Here is a 17,177-nt window from a genome sequence, read left to right as displayed (position 1 = left end):
ACCTCACTGCCACAGCTGCCCTTGCTGGTGGTTTTAGGCTCTGCTCTTGCTTGCTGTACCATGTGGGTTTTTTTTCCCAGATGAAAGGTGTGTTTCTACTGTACCTTGTGAAGCAATAGTTTGGTTGGGCTGCTCTAGGTTGAAATAGTACCTGGCTCTGATGTGGAGAGTCTGATGAAGCCAGGCAGTGCTGTCTTCCCTCCCCAGTCCTCAGCTTGCAGAGGGGCTAAGGTGAAGGTTACTTTGGATGACCCATCAACCTTGCTCTGTAGCAGCACTTTGTGACTTAATGCCCTCTGACCTGAGGCTGTGGACCCTAATAGCCCTAATGGAAGGAAGAGGGAGCAAGGTACTAAAAGATATTAGAGGGGAAATGTGCATTGTAGATAAGTAATAGGAACACTGTCTACCTGACACCTTTCTGTCTGCAAGTTGAAATTAAGGGGTTGATGGGATTTGGGGTTTATTTTTAGATAGAAAAGATATTGCCAAAAATTTTCAGCATTCCTGCCTGTTTCCAGTTGCACTATGGTGACCTTGTTGTCATCTCCAGATGAGTTTGGACAAGGGGGTGGAGGTGGGGCATTTTGTCATCTCTGAGGTGGAAGGAGATCATTACTGCTGCCTACATGAGAGTTTGGATGTTTAGATTAGGCTGAATATAGCAAGAGAATTGGCAAGCTTGCGGCTTGGTGACAATGTTGGATTGTTTGGAACTTGAAGGAAAAAGAGGGAGAGGATAAACACACCATGTTGGCAAACTAGTGCATCAACGGAGGCACCCTGGCCTGACGAGGACAGAGACCTGTATATTGATTGCTTTGTTTGCAAGCAAAAGAGAAGGCAGAAGTACTTGAGGCCCAAGAGCCTGTGTGGACTTAGAAAAATGTGAGCCTATTTTCCTATGCTTCAGCCTTACTATTCACAATTTCAGAAAGAAGTTCAAGCAAGCACCACAACCAGCATTAGCATATTGTCTCCTATCAGATATGCTCTAAACTTCTTGAACTTCTCATGGCTGCTTTCATTCCCAAAGGTATTGCAGAGTTAGGATGCATGTCTATCCAGGGAGTCAAGATATATACAGTCTGTTAAAAAGTGATTCCACAATTTGGTGACAACAATTTCTAATGGAGTAAAGCACTAACCTGCCCAAGGACCCTGTGAGTAAGAAGTGGACATTCAAAAAGCACCTCTGAAGTAAAGAGTCTTCCCTGAGAAAAGCTGTGTACCAGCTTAGAAACTGTCAGAAGCCATTCTGTAAGTTATAAGGTGCTTTTGTAGAAGTATTTGAATATACTCATTAAATATGAAGGCTCCTCTAGCTTTTCCAGCTTTATTTCTGTCCTCTGTAAATCTTTTCCTAATCAACACATAACTTTCTCTCTTTACTTTTCTCCTTGTTATTCCTTCAGTATTGAATACAGAAGAAAAGTATAACAAGGCATTAAGCTAGTTATTAAGTTAAATTAGGACTAATGAGCAGCCTGTCACACACACTAAAAGCCATGGTGGGGGAAGGGATGTAGGTGAGCTTTATCCTTCATGCAGCTCTGCCTTCAGCTTGGTGCCTGATCTCAGGGCACGGTGCCTGCAGTTACTAAACGCTCTCCCTGTCATAGGTACTGAGGCAGGCACGCAGGGCTGTGGTGTAACTTGAGAAATTAAAAACTTGAAACTGGGGTTTATGAGGCAGCAAGCAGGGAGCAAGCTCTCTTTTTGCCTTTTCTTTTTTCCCCTCAAGGAAAAGTAGGACATGAGTCAGTACTTTGCAGAAGACTGAAGAAGCCTCACCCAAGAGCTGCAAGCCCAGCTGAGCTGTGCACAGGGCAAAGCTGCCTTCTGCCCCTCTGTCCTGTTCCTGGCAGGGCAGGGGCATCAAGGGCGGGGTGCAGCAGCACCCTCAGGATGCAGCAACACCCGTGTCTCGCTGCTGTGTGCGATCTCCCTGCAAGGGCCCTGAGCGCGGCGGGGAGGTGTTCGAGGCACGCTTGAGCCAGCTTTTCAGGTTCACCCGGCCCCACAGCTCCTCACAAAACTACTCTGCGTGAGGCACGGCAGCCCTGTGACTGGGAGCCATCCTGGCTTGGAAACACCCTGGGTTTGCAAATGAACGTGTTTTCCAGGTGATGGCTGCGCAGCTCTGCCCAAAGCCTGGGCTGGGGGCAGCTGCTGTGCTGGGAGCTGCTCCTGGTTGGGAGGAGGGAAGGGGAGAGGCCACAGGCTCGCATGGCTCCTGCTATGACCCCTCAGCCCAGTGCCGGCAGCTGCAGCATCGCTGGGGCACACAGCGGGGCCTGGCACTGCCTCGGAGCCTGCTCCCCTCAGGGACTTTGCGACCAGCTCGGAAACTCCTGCTGCTCCAGCCCCAGGGTTGGCTCTGGAAAGGTCCCCGCACACCCCTGGCAGCATCTCCATGGGATAATCTGGCTGTGGGCTCCCGAACAGCCACATCCATTCCCTATCTGGTTTTTCCAGCCTAGTAAGGCGGCGGCGGCGGCACCAAACTGTGTCAACAAAATCTGGCTAATAAAGAGGAGCCGTCTCCCTCTGCAGGTGAGTGTGAGATCGCTCCATCATCGTGGAAGAAAGTGTAGAGAGGACGACTTTTTTCTTACCCACCGTTTAATGTCAGTAAACAAAGAGCACTTCTGTGACACGACCCCCTTCCCTTTGCCATTGCTCAGCCCCAGCCTCTCATCTCTGCCTGTGGGTATCTCCCTCATGGCCCCCATGCACCTCTCTGATGCTCCTGAGAGTGTGGGCAATGCTTTTCTCTGATGCCTCAGGTTACAAATATTTCCCACACAGGAAGGCAACAAGCCAAGCTCTGCGAGTCCTCGGTCCCCAGCCGTGGCCATTTGCCATTGAGAGCACTGATGGAGCAAGCCAGTCTCTCAGTGCCCACCAGGGCTAAGGCTGTGTCATGGCAAATGGAACTACACAGCAAGCCCTGAAGGCAGTGCAGTGGAAAGAAGCTTTCTCCCAGGTACTCAGGCAAGGTATGATCTCAAAAACCAGAAATGCCCACGGTACCACCCAAGCTGTGCTTTTGGAAGGGCTTCCCAAATCCTTGCAAAACTAAGCAGAGATTACACACCAGGCAGGAGCTGGACACTATGCCTTTCAGGACAGCTGAGGGCAGCCAATCACTTCAAATAGCTGATGTCTCAGGATATGGAAAGCTCCTCCCTTCTCTCTCAGCCTCTTCCCTCTTTTTCAGGGACTGCTGCTAAGATGCTTCTCCCTCTCCAGCTGAGCTCATTTACCCCCATCAGGACCACTCTACCAGCTGCTGTAAAAGACTCTGGGTGAGATGCAGCTGGAATCAGTTATTTTTCAGGTTCTTACATCTACTCTCTGTGGTGTCCATAGTAGGAATGGCTGTATAGCAATGTTTTTAAGGAAAACTTTTAAATTATTATTTAGTAATATCTGTGCTAGTGCTATGGTAGCAGTGCTACTGATTAACCTAATCCTGTCTCCTTTGAATTCAGTTATAAGAAATTCTGTAAGGCAAGTTCTTCCAAAATCAAACCATGTGCTGATGTAAAACCCAGCTATTTTAGTAAAGAGCTTTGCAAAGTTGAGTTTTCTTCTGTTATTGGCAATCCTGGAAAACCAGAAGGATCCTGCTTTATTGTGAAGAGATAAGTGTGGTTATAGTCATATGCAGAACCATACATCTGTACTTCAAAGGAATTAGGTTTTGAGAAATCCAAGATAACAAGGAAAGTTGCAGGAGTTATTGAAAACAGGATGGTATGGTTCACAAGGGCAATGGCAGCCCTGCACAGCTAATGTTTGCTTTTAGAAAAGTACATTAATAAACGTAAAAATAATATCCAAAGCATTATTGAAAACAACACAGATTCACCTGTGTATCTTGCTGGGGAAAAAAGAAAAAGAAACAACATTACACATTCTGCAAATGGTAAACTCTGTGCCAACAGAGTTCAACAGATGCTTTGGATGGTGTTGAACCTCAGTGTCCTTCCTGCAAAGCTTTGGGTCATCTATCAGTTCAGGCAGTGGTGATGCTGGATTTTGGGCTCTAAGCGGGGAAATATTAAAGCTATGTCCCAAGTCCACCAAGGATCTACATGGACTGCTATTAAGAACAGTCTTTTTAAAAGCAAAACTAACTGTGAAGGAGAGTTGAATGGTTAATTTTCACTAAAACTAAACAGGTAAGAAGCTGAGGGCCATGGCAAGAATAAAAGACAAAACTAGTAAAAGCTGATCTTAAAAACCCTGCTTGTTGTTTGGGTCACAAAGTGGGGAGGAGCTGAAGAAACAACTGCAGACCTTTTGGGCAGCACAGAGACATCTTTCAAAGTTGTGTGTTTGGATTACATCCCATCCACCTTTCTCCAGGACTGCCCAGCAGCAAAAGGAGTCAGCAACTATACTGTAAGAAGACGTTGTATCTAATCAGGGAAGTTGCATTACAGTAAGTTTTGTGACAAATCAATTGAAAAAACCCCAAATGCTGAATAAAGGCTTGAGGACACTTCTTGCAGGTCATACCTTGCTAACCAAGGAGTCCTCTAACTGTATGGGTTCAGAGCTGGGTAAAGGCATGTGGGTCCTCATTATCAGGACTTTCCAAAAGTGTTTCAAAAGGGGCTCTGCAAAAAGAGTCAAGTAATGGGTGGTGGCAATCCAAGCTTTACTGGTGATAAAATTGATCTCAAGGCAGAAGCAAGTAGAATGAATGCTCACTAGTTGAGTTTTGTTAAAAGGCAGAAACAAGCACTTTTTTCTGGGGTTAGAGGAATAGCATTTTAGTCCCATTTCTGTAGCCAGGGGGTTCTACAAAGCCCAGTGCTGAGCTTTGGTTATGTGCTCTCAGTGTCACCTGGGATTTGCAAATTTACCTGGACTCTGCAGTCTTGATAAACTTCAACCAGAGGAAAGAGGGGATGTTTTGTGCATGTCTGGTGTAACTTCTGCTAACTATGACAGCAGGCAATTAAACTGGGGACTGGAGCACAAGAATGATAAAGTGGAGAGGGGTCAACATAAAATTCTTGGCAAAGTCTGGTTGTGAATGATTCTGGGGCAATTTTGCTTAGTTTAACAAAGCAGAAGATGCTTTGTATTTTTGAGAATGCAGGATGGAGAGCTCTTACACACCATGACCAATGTAGGCAACAGCTCACACTGGCAATTTTGTCAATGCAATAATTGTTATTGTGCTGTGGTTTATCTTACTCTTATTTAAGGCACAGGACCAATTCTGGTTGAGAAATACAGAATGTTTGTACAAAGTCTCTCTCTAATAAACACTTCAGAAAGCACAAGTAGGTATGTGCATGCATGCCTATAGGTGTTCTGAAACTCAACCTGAGCTTTGAGACTTCTGTGATAAAGGTATAGCTGATTGGGTTGTTCAAAGGACACCTTTGATCTTAATCAGAAGTCCTTCAGTGAGACTTTTGTACATGCGTTAGTTCAAGAACTTGTTAGTTAAGATAGTCTCCACCTCTAAATTTTCAGCTGTGAAAACAGACACCAAATTAAATTAGAAGATTCTCTGCTAATCTCAGGTTTTCTGAAGTCTCTATGTGTATCAACTATTGTTTTCCGAACAAAGCTTGAAGACACAGCAACTCCAGGCAAAAGCCCAGATGCCCACTCAACGTACTTGTTTTAATCAATGTTTCCAAACACCAGTGGGCCTACTTACAGGCTTTAGAGAACAAAAGGGTTTGTAAATGATAGGGTATCAACAAAAGAGCTCCTTAGAGGTGATTTGCATAATGGATGTTTTACATGGGATTTGTAATCCTGAGTTTAGAGTTGATAGCACTATTGTGAAGGGTCATTGCAGATTATGACATCTTTGGGTTAATAGCTCCTGATGTCAACACCATTTTGTTTAACCCTTAGGATGTTTAACCCTTAGTCCCTTTCATATTTTTTATTCAAAGATCTTTCAAAGTGGTAACAACTAAGTCAGAGATCAAGAAATAACTTGGCCACTAGTAAGGACTCCAAGTGGTCCCTTCTGAGAGGTCTCATATTCCCATCCAGAGCACCTGCTTTGGGTTTTTTTCATGCTTGGAAAACACTGTCTTACATGGCAGAGGCAAGGCAAACACATCCAGAACACATCTGTGTTCCCCAGAAGGCATCTTTAAAAGTATGTATGTATCCATGAAGGGACAATACTTTGTCTTCCTCTATGTGTTCTTAAATGCCCAAATTTCATGATCATCATACACATCCTTGAAAAGGACCATGCCCAAACACTGTACAGTGAAGGTCTGATAGAGATACAAGGGCTGCTGATTATGGCTGTATCCTGCCAGGCTACAAAGAAGAGATGCTATTGCTGAGCTGTGTCTCTTAATGGCCTTTAGTCAATCATGCAGGGAGCTGCAAGGAAGGATTGTTTCCTCTGATACTGTGTGGTTGTTAAACCCCAAACTATTTGTACCAGCCTGCTTGGGTGACTCTTGCAAGGCAGTGAAGTTCATCTGAGGCTGGGGAAGCAGAAGGAAGACCGATGGACTGCTTGCAAACAGGAGGGCATCCTCTCTTCCTTCTGGGCCTGAGGACATGTTTCACCAGGGCAGGACAGCTAACACCAGAGAGTCAGGAAGAAGCACAGCAAACCTCCTCCCTGCTCTTGTTTTTGGGTCTTTGTTCAGGAGGTGATGTCTCCCTGCACTTTTGCAGTGTTTTCTCCTCTCTAATGGCCAAAGATCTGAGAGCCCCTTGGTGGAGACCTTGATGTCACGGGCTGTGGTGGCTGGGGCCAGAGGGTGCCCTGTGCTAGCAGACCTGTGAGGCATTGAATCTCAGGTCCAGGCATGCTCACAATTACCCAGCACTGGGGTGGGATCTCCTACAGTTTTTCCTGCAGCTCTGGTTACTGGTTTATCCCTGTATTCTCTTATATCTCCAAAGGAATGCACCTCTGCCATGGTGGCTGGAAGAAAGGTTTATAGCTAAACTTGACAAAGCAAGGCAGTGAAGGCAAATTGCTAAATCTGAACAGGTCTTGGTCCTCCCTGAATCAGTGTCTCCTGCCTACCTCCTGACTGAAGCTCTTTGCCTCTGACACTTGCACTGCAACTCTTCCCTCTCCTTGTAACAAATGATGCCCACTGCCTGGGTTTTACCCAAGCCAGCTCTTAATAATTTTCTGCAGACTGGATTTTATGAAGCTTCAATCTATGCAAAATTGTGTGTGCTCGTGTGCTTGAGGCTTTGGTTTTCAAATAGCTGTGTTATTTTTTGTGTTGCATTACTTGCTATTGCCCTTTCTAAACAAAAGCTCATCAGAGCTGCCCACATATGAAGTGCCAGAAAATGTAAATAATATAATGTAATATAAATGTAAATAACATCTCATTTTGTATCAGCAAACCCCTTGCTTTTGTATCTAGAGGTTGTCATAGAATGTTTTGGTTTGGAAGGGACCCAAACATCACCCAGTCTCAACACCCCTGAAATGAGTTGGTACATATTTAACTAAGTCAACTTGATGAGGGCCCCATTCAGCCTTGAATGTTTTGAGGCACAGGACATCTACCATCTCTCTGGGCAATTTGTTCCACTGTTTCACCACTTGTGTGGGCATAAGTTCTGTGTTAGCTGAGTGTAAGCCTAATAGCTCAGGGTAACTCCTCCAGCAGTTTCTGTCAAGCTCTTTGCTGCAATATGTGTTAAAACCAGGCTGCTTCCCAAAGTCAGGGAATCAATCAAGGGAGAAGGTTTGTTTCCTTATCCTTACCATTTCTTCTTACCTATTAAACCTAATTAAAACAAACAGAGATATGTGTAAAATCATGCCTTACCTGCCATTCCACTTCTGTTGGTATCAAAGGAGTTAAAAGATAATTTGATCAAGATGGCCCCTGGGAGGGCTCATATATGAAGGCATATTCTCTGCAGTCAAGAGTGTCATATGGAATCAGATCATTGTCCAAAGCTTTGATGAAAGCTTGCAGTGCTTGTGCAAGGAGATCCCTCCATGGCTTTCACTGCTCTGATGTGTAAATCACAAGTAACAATCACAGGCAGTACAACAAGCTGATTTGGAGGTGGTTATGTGCAATAGCCTTGTCTCATGGCCAAAAAAACTCTCTGTCCTCTGCACTGGGGGGGATGGCAGTGTAACTCAGACCAGCAAGGTGCAGCTTGGGTGAGGCTGACTCTGTATGTACCCTTGTCCTGCAGGAGTCTCATATTTAAGGCAAATCTGAACTGGCATATTGTACCTATAACTAATCTTTAATTTTTTTTTTTTTTTTTTTTTTTTTTTTAAATCAGTAGCTCTGCCTCCTTGTTTCCCTGTCCCCATCTGTGTGGATCAGGCAGGTAGTTGGTGGCAGTACAGTGACAGTCAGCTAGCCAATAAGCAATTGAAGATTTTAGTGGCCACATTACCTCTGACCCACACGGTTATAATATTTTGCCCTGTTGTAGTTATTGAAGCTGTTGTCTTGACTCCTGCTGTGTACCCACTATGTTTAAGTCCTACAGACTTCTCTGTATCATCTTTTTTGTGTCAATTGGTATGGAAGTGGTTGATCTGTGAGGCTAGGAAACTGTAAATGCTTGTTGTTCTTTATTTTTCCTAAAGCTTTGGTTTTGTTAATTTGCAGTATTCTTAGAAAAGAGGTTATGCATTCTGTCTTTCGAGAAACCACTTCCTGGACTTTGGATTGTACCAGCATTTGGCATGTTGTTACTCATTCTGAATGGTACCTGGAGTCTTTCACAAATATCATTATGCTCTCAAGTCTTGACAGAAGGCAAATGTGCTATCTACCACAAAAGTAGTCTATTTGTTGTTTACTGTCCTGTTACAGGAAACTTTTTTCAAGACTTGAGATACAAAATGTGATCTTGTGCAAAAATCAATTCTCTTGTACTCTTGACCACAGGGCAAATAAGAGTGTAGGTGATGTTCAGTCACCATATCAGAAACTAGTTCTCTCTCCACGTATCGGTGAAAAAGTGAATCTTTACCAGAAAACTGAAGCTCTTGTTGAAAATAGCAATTTAAGCTTTTAGTGAGAATTTCATCTATCTAGGGCTACCTCAGAGAAGAATTATTTCTGGAATTCTGTAGAAGCAATCTAATGGGACCCAGCTCTCCATAAGGATCCACAATGTTATTTCATGGTCCTCACAAAATTTTCCTTTCTTTTGAGGTCCTACCTAACCATTTTAGGCTCAAAATAAAGGCATGAAGGCTTCTGTTCCATAGGGTCTCTGTCTTCTTCCCACTCAGCTGAAAGACAGAAGAATGAAGTGCTCCCCTCCCATTGATTCAGGACTGCAGCCCTGATGTTCCTGCTCTGTGTGAAGTGTTGCTGGGCCTCCACTTCCTCACCTGCAGTGGCTGAGCTTTGTGCAATTCACTGTGATATGTGAAAATAAGCTCATCTCTTTATTTACAAGTCACTCTGAAGTCTACATTGCATGTCAGCTTCTAAAGTGTTCTGAGTCCAACAGTGCTTCTGACCAGGCATTGGACATGGCAGCTCTCTGTGTGCTAATCCACGCAGATCCAGGAGTGCAGACAGATGTATTTGACAGCGGGGAGAAAAGAGGATAACAAGAATGTCACAACTGCATCTGGACTGTGCAGGTGAGGTTTCACTCTGTGACAAAGCCTGCCTTATTAAGCAAGAAATGTGTCTCAGCAGGGATGAGGCTCTTGGCATCCTCTGTCTGCTTCTGTTCTTTACATGTGTTGTTCTTGTTCCCATCTGCCAAGGACACAGCTGGAGAGGGCTGCCTGCTCAGGTGGTACCAAAGAGCTGCAGTCCTGAGCTCCTTCTGTAACTGTACATGCCATCACCTAAGAGATGGATGGACAGACCTGCCCTAGGAAGAGGCATTGTTCTTGTTCATGTGGCATGAAACAGTTTCAAGAGGAAAACTTTGCTGAACCTAGAACTACATTAGGAATAAGAAATTATGTCAATATCAGGACATTTTCTACTCAGCTAATCCAACTCATCCTTGCATCTCTCAACAAGTATTTAAAGTTTTTTTCTCTTCCTGTATGGCATCTTACATAAAGGAGGCCTTGCTCAACAGTTGCTAAAACATAGGTGAAACAAGCAGATATTTTGTACTGCCTCAAACAGCTAACAACTGCACTCTGTCTAAGAACAGTGAATCTACAGACAATATGCAGGCAAAGAAGTCAGCAACAGTGAGACCATTGTCAAGAGCATGGAGAGGGATAAATTTATAAGGTTCCCAATATGGCTTTGCTGCTAAATAGTGAGACTGAACATCAAGTTGTATGCATTAGAAGTGCAAAAGGTTTGTGTTACTGTGCTGCCTCTTCTCTGCTCTTACCCTTGGCTTTATTGGTGGTTGCACCTGTTCTTGTGGCATACAGAAGCCCTTGCAACAGATGAAAGTTTTCTTCAGCATGTACCTGAATATTCTGCCAGGTTATGCTACTGCCCAAAGTAGGCAATGAAAGATGAAATACAAGTGACCTAGGAATGGAGACTACACAATCCCTGGCCTGCAGGCCTCTGGAAGGCGAAGGGCCTCCTTAGAGCTGGAAATACTAAAGTGAGAGCTGTGCAAGGTACAGTGGGAGCTCATGCTATGTAGAGGCATTTTCCCTGTGTGGGGTATGGTAAAACCACTGCTGCTGACACGTGTAAGCTGAACTTTCCACAGATACATGCAAGTGTTCTGCAAAATGGGAAGTGCAAGTCAGGGGCGGCACAAAAATCACCAAGGGATTTTAATTCCTACATGTCAAATTTGTTCCTGATTTTCTCATACTACTGCATTGCCAAAACCAGAGACAATTGTGGATGCCCAAACCCTAGAAGAGTTCAAGGCCTGGCTGGATAAAGGCTTTGTGTAGGTTGGTGTGGTGCAAGATGTCCCTCCCCATGACAGAGGGGTTGGAACTAGATGATCTTTAAGGTCGGCTTCAACCCAAAGCATTCTACAATCCTATGAAATGTCTCACCCAGGCAAATGTTCACCTGTTTGAAGAGGCAGCAGTTAAGCAGATGACTTGTGTGCAGGTGCAGTGATGCCTGCATGAGGCAAACCCCTCCCAAGTCTGTGAGCTTTGTAGGGTTTAGCTGTTGCACGTGTGTAAAGACATGACACTTGGGAGAGACACCACCATGAGTGAAGTGACCAGGGGGTGCAATGAGATATGCTGCATTCAGGGGTCTTTGTGCTGGAGCCATTTTCAGCTACAGGAACTTAAGTGGGAGATTACCTAGAACCCATCTAGTCTCCAGCAGCGTCCAGATGCTTCAGTCCATGGTGAAGAAGGCACAATAGCTAACCGCAGTCAGGGTAAGTGAACTTCTGCCTGCTGCTGGTCACAGTGCTGGAATCACCTTGCCCATCTGCTGAGGGACGAGCTGGGCTGGATGGGGAACGCGAGGACCTCCCGCTCAGCCCGGCTGGGTGAGCGGAACTTCCCCCTCCTTACCCAGCACAAGGAGCGGGAGGCTCCGGTCGCCCCGTCGGAGCGGGCGGCTCCCAGTCCCGCCCCCGCCGCGGTGCAATGCTGGGGCGGAGCGCATTCCCGGGGCTATATCCACCGGTGAGGCGTGCGGGAGTGCCTCGTTTCGGGTCGCTCCCGGGGATGCTGAATATGGAAGCAAACGTTGACCCGTCGGAGCTGCAGCCGCTGGGGGAGTATGACTTCGAGAAGAACTTCAATCACCTGGCAGCCAGGAAATGGATGGAGGAGAATTGGTGAGAGGAGAGGAGGTTGCTGACCTGGTGCATTCCGGACCCTGGGTAGCCCTATCGGGTTCAGCTGCTTTTAGCAGATCAGGCGTGAGGATCTTCGGTTCTGAGAAAGAGGAGGTTGGGGGTCGCTGGCTGCATGCCTGAGGCTGTGGAGGATGGGATGCAGCAGCGCATGTGTCAGAGCAAACAGTGGTCCAGGTGGTGCTGCAGCTTGTAGGGAGGTGGTGATGTGGCAAGAAGACCAAGAGCACCCACGGATGGCCACTGCAGCCCTGGCACTGGCAAATAGGGCACTCAGCCCTGCCGTGCTGCACTAAAGCCTTGGAAGGAGTGGGATGTAACGCAAGGCACTTGAGTCTCTAGCTTACCTGAAACTGGCCTTTTTAGACATCCTGTACAGACATCTTCTACCTGTAGAGTCTCATGTGTAAAAGGATAAGGTGCATTGATGTGTTTGCTTTGGATCCTGCTCACAGGCTACCAGAACCTGCCTCATCCCATCAAGGTCTTGTGGAAATCTCCATGATGTAGCAGTTTGCTCTCTGTTGTACAGTCCCCAGGGTTCTTGCTTGCTCACTGCCAGGGCAGGCTTCTTGTGACCAAACCCAACTTAACACAAGAATAGGAGATCTTTTGTTTCTTGGTGAGAATACTTTCTGGGGCTACAGAAGTCTGGCTAAAAGTAGGTCAGTTTGGGCCTTTTCCTGACTGTTCCCTCTTCTCTACTTGCAGGCAAAAGTCTTTTATTTTTGCTGTTATTTATTTCATCGTGATCTTTGGTATCCAGCATTTCATGAAGGAACGGAGGCCCTTCAATCTGCGTACACCACTGATCCTGTGGTCCTTCAGCCTGAGTTTGTTCAGGTAAGAGGCTTTGCTAAATCTGGAGACAGCTGTAGACCTTCCCTCAGAACTAGATTGATGGAAAGTTCTGGTTATCCACTATGTCACTAGGGAAATAAATTTTTCCTCTTGAAGGCCCTTTCCACCTAGGGGAGTGACCTGCTTTATACAAGTCATTTATTTCTCACCAGAAATACTCCAGCAAGTCCAATGAGTTTCAAAAGGATCACTGGTGAGAGTTCTTGAAAATCATTAGTGGGTAGATTTGAAAGTGAAGCCTGCAAGAGCAGACATTTTCCCTCACTCAAAGGGTGCCTGCCAATTACAAGTTTATTTGAGGTATATTTCTCTTTAAAATTTAGATTTCTTTCTCTTCCCCTGCACCCCCCACCCCCCATTTCTCTAATCCCATTGTGTAGGAGGTGGGGAAAATTCTGCCACGCTCACAGAAGCACAAAAGATTAGTCTAAAATGTGTTTCCAAACTGTCCAGTCTTATGGTAAAGGTTTCCTGCAGTGGCCATGAAAATGTTTCAGCCCATGCTCTGTATTTATACAAGCAGATGTCAATTTTAGAAAATTCCCCTCATCTCCACAACTTTTGCTGTATATTTGGTGGGAAAAACTAGACTACTGCCTTTGTAACTCCAATTGGCTTTGACAAGGTCAAAGGGACACTGGTTGACCTCTGTCAGGGTAGGGTATGTCAGTGGTCTGTAAAATCACATGCTGTGGGAGAGGGGAGGTCAGGGGATAGCTGTTCATGGTCTGTTCAGAGACAAGCTTGTGTGAATGAAACATACAGGTTGATAACAAAGAAAAACGGTATTTCTTATAAGCTGCAGGAGTTACCTGCCACAGGAGGTTATAAGTGCTCCCTGTGCCTGTCCTGTGGGCCCATGTCCAAAGGTGAACATCAGCAAAATTGTCCTCCATTTCTCATCAGGGAGGGCAGCTTCTGCCCTTGTGCCTCTTCAAGCAGGGGGTGTAATGAGGAAGCACTCTTTGATGCTGCTTTGTCTTGCAGGAATAGGCTTTAAATCCTGGATAAAACTTGTTAGAAAGTCTAAGAAGGCAAAAGTTTGTTTAAATGTCTCTGAGATTGCCCTGACCATCAAGATGGGGTCAACTGAATATCCATGGATGCAGAGCTGTCAGAGGCTATGTTGAGGCCCTGGGCACAATGTTTAGCTCTCTTCTGGTTTTCTTGCAGTTTGTTTGCAGCCTTTCGAGTCTGGAAGCAGATGGCCTTCCTCCTCCTTACCAAGGGATTTAAGCAATCAGTGTGTAGTCAATCTTTCTATATCCACCCCGTTTCCAAGCTTTGGATGTATCTATTTGCCCTGAGCAAACTTGTCGAAATGGGTGAGTCTGAAACTTCTCCTTATCCCATGTGTTTATAACCACTTTGCTTTTACAAGTAGATTTTCTTTCACAGAAACATCTGTCCAAATATTACTTGGAGAAAATAGCTGCTTAGCCTTGCATATGTCACTCATTTTGTTGCTCCCTATTGCTCAACTCAGATGATATGCTTGCTCCCCTTGGGGTTGCAGCCTGATGTTACTGTTGTAGTTTGATCCCCAGGCCAGTGCCTGGACTAGGCAATTCTGCTCTGGAATGACCATGGCGAGGGGACAGCAGACAGGCAGGGAACTGTGCTTTCTGCACAGTTTTCATAAGAAGTAAAGAGCCATTTAGAAATGCAGTGCAGGTAGATCTGGGAAAGCAAGCTTGGGGCTAGGGGCTCTTATACTACAAACATGCCAGAAGGTTTTTTTTCAGAAGGTCTTTTTCAATACAGATGATTTCAATGGGAACCTAAGTTTTGGTGGGATCAAACCACATAATGGCTTGAGCATTGAAGCTTGCTCGGTCTGTTTCATGTGAAAACTTGTGCAACTGCTGTGCTTTCACTTGATTAATGATACACCTCTACCCCAACCCCAGGTGACACTCTGTTCATTGTTCTCCGGAAAAAGAAGCTCATGTTCATCCACTGGTACCACCACCTTTTAACGATGATTATGAGCTGGTATGGCTATAAGATTATGGCCATTGGTATGGGGTGGAACGCAGCCTTGAACCTCAGTATCCATTTTGTGATGTACTTGTACTACACTGTAACAGCCATGGGCTTCCGAGTACCCCGCTCCATCACCATGCTAATCACCACTTCACAGATGGTGCAGATGACAGGATTTGTAATAATGAACATCTTTATCGTCTTCTGGATGGATGATAAGCTCTGCCAAACTACCTGGACAATGCTTTTCCTTTCATCGAGTTTGTATACCACTTTATTGGCCCTCTTCTCCAACTTCTTCGTGAAAGCTTACCTGAGTAGCAACCAGAAATCAAAGTTAAATTAAATTAATGCTTAATTCAAGCATCTCTGTCCTGCAGAGTATGTCAGGCATTGCCAATTGTCCCAGCCCATCCCCAATGTCATGGGCTGGGAGTCTCAGAGTCAACTTGTCTCTGGGTGCATGTTCCATTGGGTGATGTGTTAAAACAACTAATAAATACTGTCATGTATTGATTGATTTGATGCCTTTTTCATACTTGACCTTTGTACAGAATTGTGAGAGGAGTGCTGCCTTCACTGTCTTGACACTGTGTCTTCCTGAGGGTTAGCAACATGCCCAGCAGGCTGTCCCTTTGTGCTTACCCCTTCTGCAGGCATCAGCCTGTTGTGCTGCCTGAGTGCCTTTGCTCACCACTAGGGAGCCAGAAGTGAAAGAGAGATGATAAAAAATTCAGGCTTTTGTTTTACCATCTGAAATGAGCACATCAGTGTGCTTCATAAAACGAAGATGTGCCTCAGAGCCTCAGTCTTAGGGTCCAAGCCTTTAGGCGGGTGTTGGCTCCTACCTGGTGAATGAGATTTGGGCTTTTAAGGCAGGGGACTGGAAATTTACCACAGGGGTCTGGGCTGTACTTCCAATGCTGGGAGATGGCAGCAGCCTTTGCCCTGTCCAGCCTTCCCTGACAAGGGCTCCTGCTCTGGACTTGGCAGCATGTTGGGTAGTGGTGTAATAGCACCTTCCTCAGCTGTGGGAAAGGCAGGAGCAGTCAGCTGAAGTATTGGGGAATAAACTGGCTTCCACATTTAGGTCTCTTCAGAGAGGGGATGGAGAACATACGGGAGTAATGGGGTAGTCTCTCTCCTGCATGGTGCTATTTGAGGCACTTTCTGTAACAGCTGTGGTCCTGGTAAAGCAACTGCCAGCTCTCCAATCTGTCTACAGCTGCCCCAGGCATGCTCCCTCAGCTGTGTTGGGCATCTGTGCTGATACACAGAATCACAGAAACATCAAGGTTGGAAGAGACCTTTAAGCACATCAAGTCCAACCATCCACCCAGCGCTACCACTGTAACCCCTAGACCTCTAAACCACATCACTCAGCACCAGGTCCTGATGCCTCTTAAACACCTCCAGGGTGGTAACTCCACCACATTCCTGGTCAACCTATACCAATGCTTGACCACCTTGCCAGTGAAAAATTTTTGTAATATCTGAGTTTCCCTTGTCTCAGCTCTAGGCCATTTCCTCTTGTCCTCTCTGCAGCCACACAAGAGACCCGTCCTCACTTCACTGCAACCTCCTTTCAGGCACTTGTAGAGAGTGATGAGGTCCCCCTGGAGCTTCCTCTTCTTGAGACAAAGCAAACAGAGCTGCCTCAGCCATGCCTCGTATGACATGTTTTCTAGATCTTTCACGAGTATTTCTGGACATGCTTTAGCACCTCAATGCCCTTTCTGAAGTGAGGGGGCCAGAACTGGAAAGCAGTACTTGAGTTGTGGCCTCACCAGTGCCAAGTGCAGGGACACAATCCCTTCCTTGGTCCTGTTGGCCACACTCTTCTTGCGATAGGCCAGGGTGCCACTGGCCTCCTTGGGCACCTGGGCACATTGCTGGTTCATATTGAGCCTAAGTCCTTTTCTTCTGAACAGATTTCATGCCACTCCTTCAGGAGCCTGTAGCTGCACCTGGAGTTGCTGTGACACAAGTGCAGGACCCAGCACTTCATCTTATTCAACCTCCTGCAGTTGTCCTTAGCCAATTGATTGAATCTGTCCAGGTGTCTCTGCAGAGCCGTCCTACCCCAGAGGAGATCAACACTCCCACCCAACTTAGTGTCATCTGCAAATTTGCTGAGGGTGTACTCAATCCCCATGTCCAGATCATCAATAAAGCTGTTAGGACTGGCCCCAAATCAGAGCCTCAGGGAACACCGCTAGTGATTGTCTACCACCTGCATTTATCTCCATTCACCACAACTCTCTGGGCCTGGCCAGACACAAAACATTGAAGAAATGGTGAGTTCACAGTTGCTCTTTTTCTTCCTAAACTGCCTGACATGGTCTTGGTGCTTCAGAGGTGCTGCTCTATGGCATGAGGTGAGCTGCCTAATCGACCTTGCTCTGCAGGCACTGCCCCCACTCAGCAGTGAAGAGCAGGGCTCTGGAGGCAGGGCTCTGCATCTCCAGAAGGCTTCAGCTAAGACTTCTTTGTAGATCCTTCCATGCAGGCTGCTGGAGTGGAAGGTATCTTTCAAGGGGCAAGAATCAACCCAGTAGAAGGAGGGTTTGCAGAGAGTGTCTTGCAGGAAC

General features: G+C 46.0%; 1 protein-coding gene across 3 annotated transcripts; it reads left to right on the top strand.

Moving 5' to 3' along the window:
• Positions 1–1,531: 1,531 nt before the first annotated feature.
• Positions 1,532–15,106, top strand: ELOVL3 (ELOVL fatty acid elongase 3). 3 transcript variants are annotated; one of them, XM_086899020.1, is made up of 5 exons: positions 1,532–2,556; positions 3,224–3,311; positions 12,451–12,582; positions 13,774–13,925; positions 14,511–15,106. In XM_086899020.1, exons 2-5 carry the CDS (start codon positions 3,238–3,240, stop codon positions 14,930–14,932), a joined length of 780 nt encoding a protein of 259 aa, XP_086755146.1. In that variant the 5' UTR covers positions 1,532–2,556; positions 3,224–3,237; the 3' UTR covers positions 14,933–15,106. The 3 variants fall into 3 exon arrangements, with proteins under 3 accessions (XP_086755146.1, XP_086755145.1, XP_086755143.1); XM_086899017.1 differs by lacking the exons at positions 1,532–2,556; positions 3,224–3,311 and adding exons at positions 3,325–4,190; positions 9,254–11,721; XM_086899019.1 differs by lacking the exon at positions 1,532–2,556 and having other exon boundaries at positions 3,135–3,311.
• The last annotated feature ends 2,071 nt before the right edge of the window (positions 15,107–17,177 follow it).

This window comes from Cyanistes caeruleus, chromosome 8 (genome assembly GCF_971803275.1).
Source record: "Cyanistes caeruleus chromosome 8, bCyaCae1.hap1.1, whole genome shotgun sequence".
In the NCBI taxonomy this organism is placed as follows: Eukaryota; Metazoa; Chordata; class Aves; order Passeriformes; family Paridae; genus Cyanistes; species Cyanistes caeruleus.
Note: the sequence above shows the minus strand (reverse complement) of the source record. Positions and strands in the feature narration are given on the sequence as shown.

Coding starts and splice junctions, on each gene's coding strand:
- ELOVL3 (XM_086899017.1), top strand. CDS start 11,528: ATGCTGGGGCGGAGCGCATTCCCGGGGCTATATCCACCGGTGAGGCGT. Junction 11,722..12,450: donor AAATGGATGGAGGAGAATTG/GTGAGAGGAGAG, acceptor CTCTACTTGCAG/GCAAAAGTCTTTTATTTTTG. Junction 12,583..13,773: donor TTCAGCCTGAGTTTGTTCAG/GTAAGAGGCTTT, acceptor GTTTTCTTGCAG/TTTGTTTGCAGCCTTTCGAG.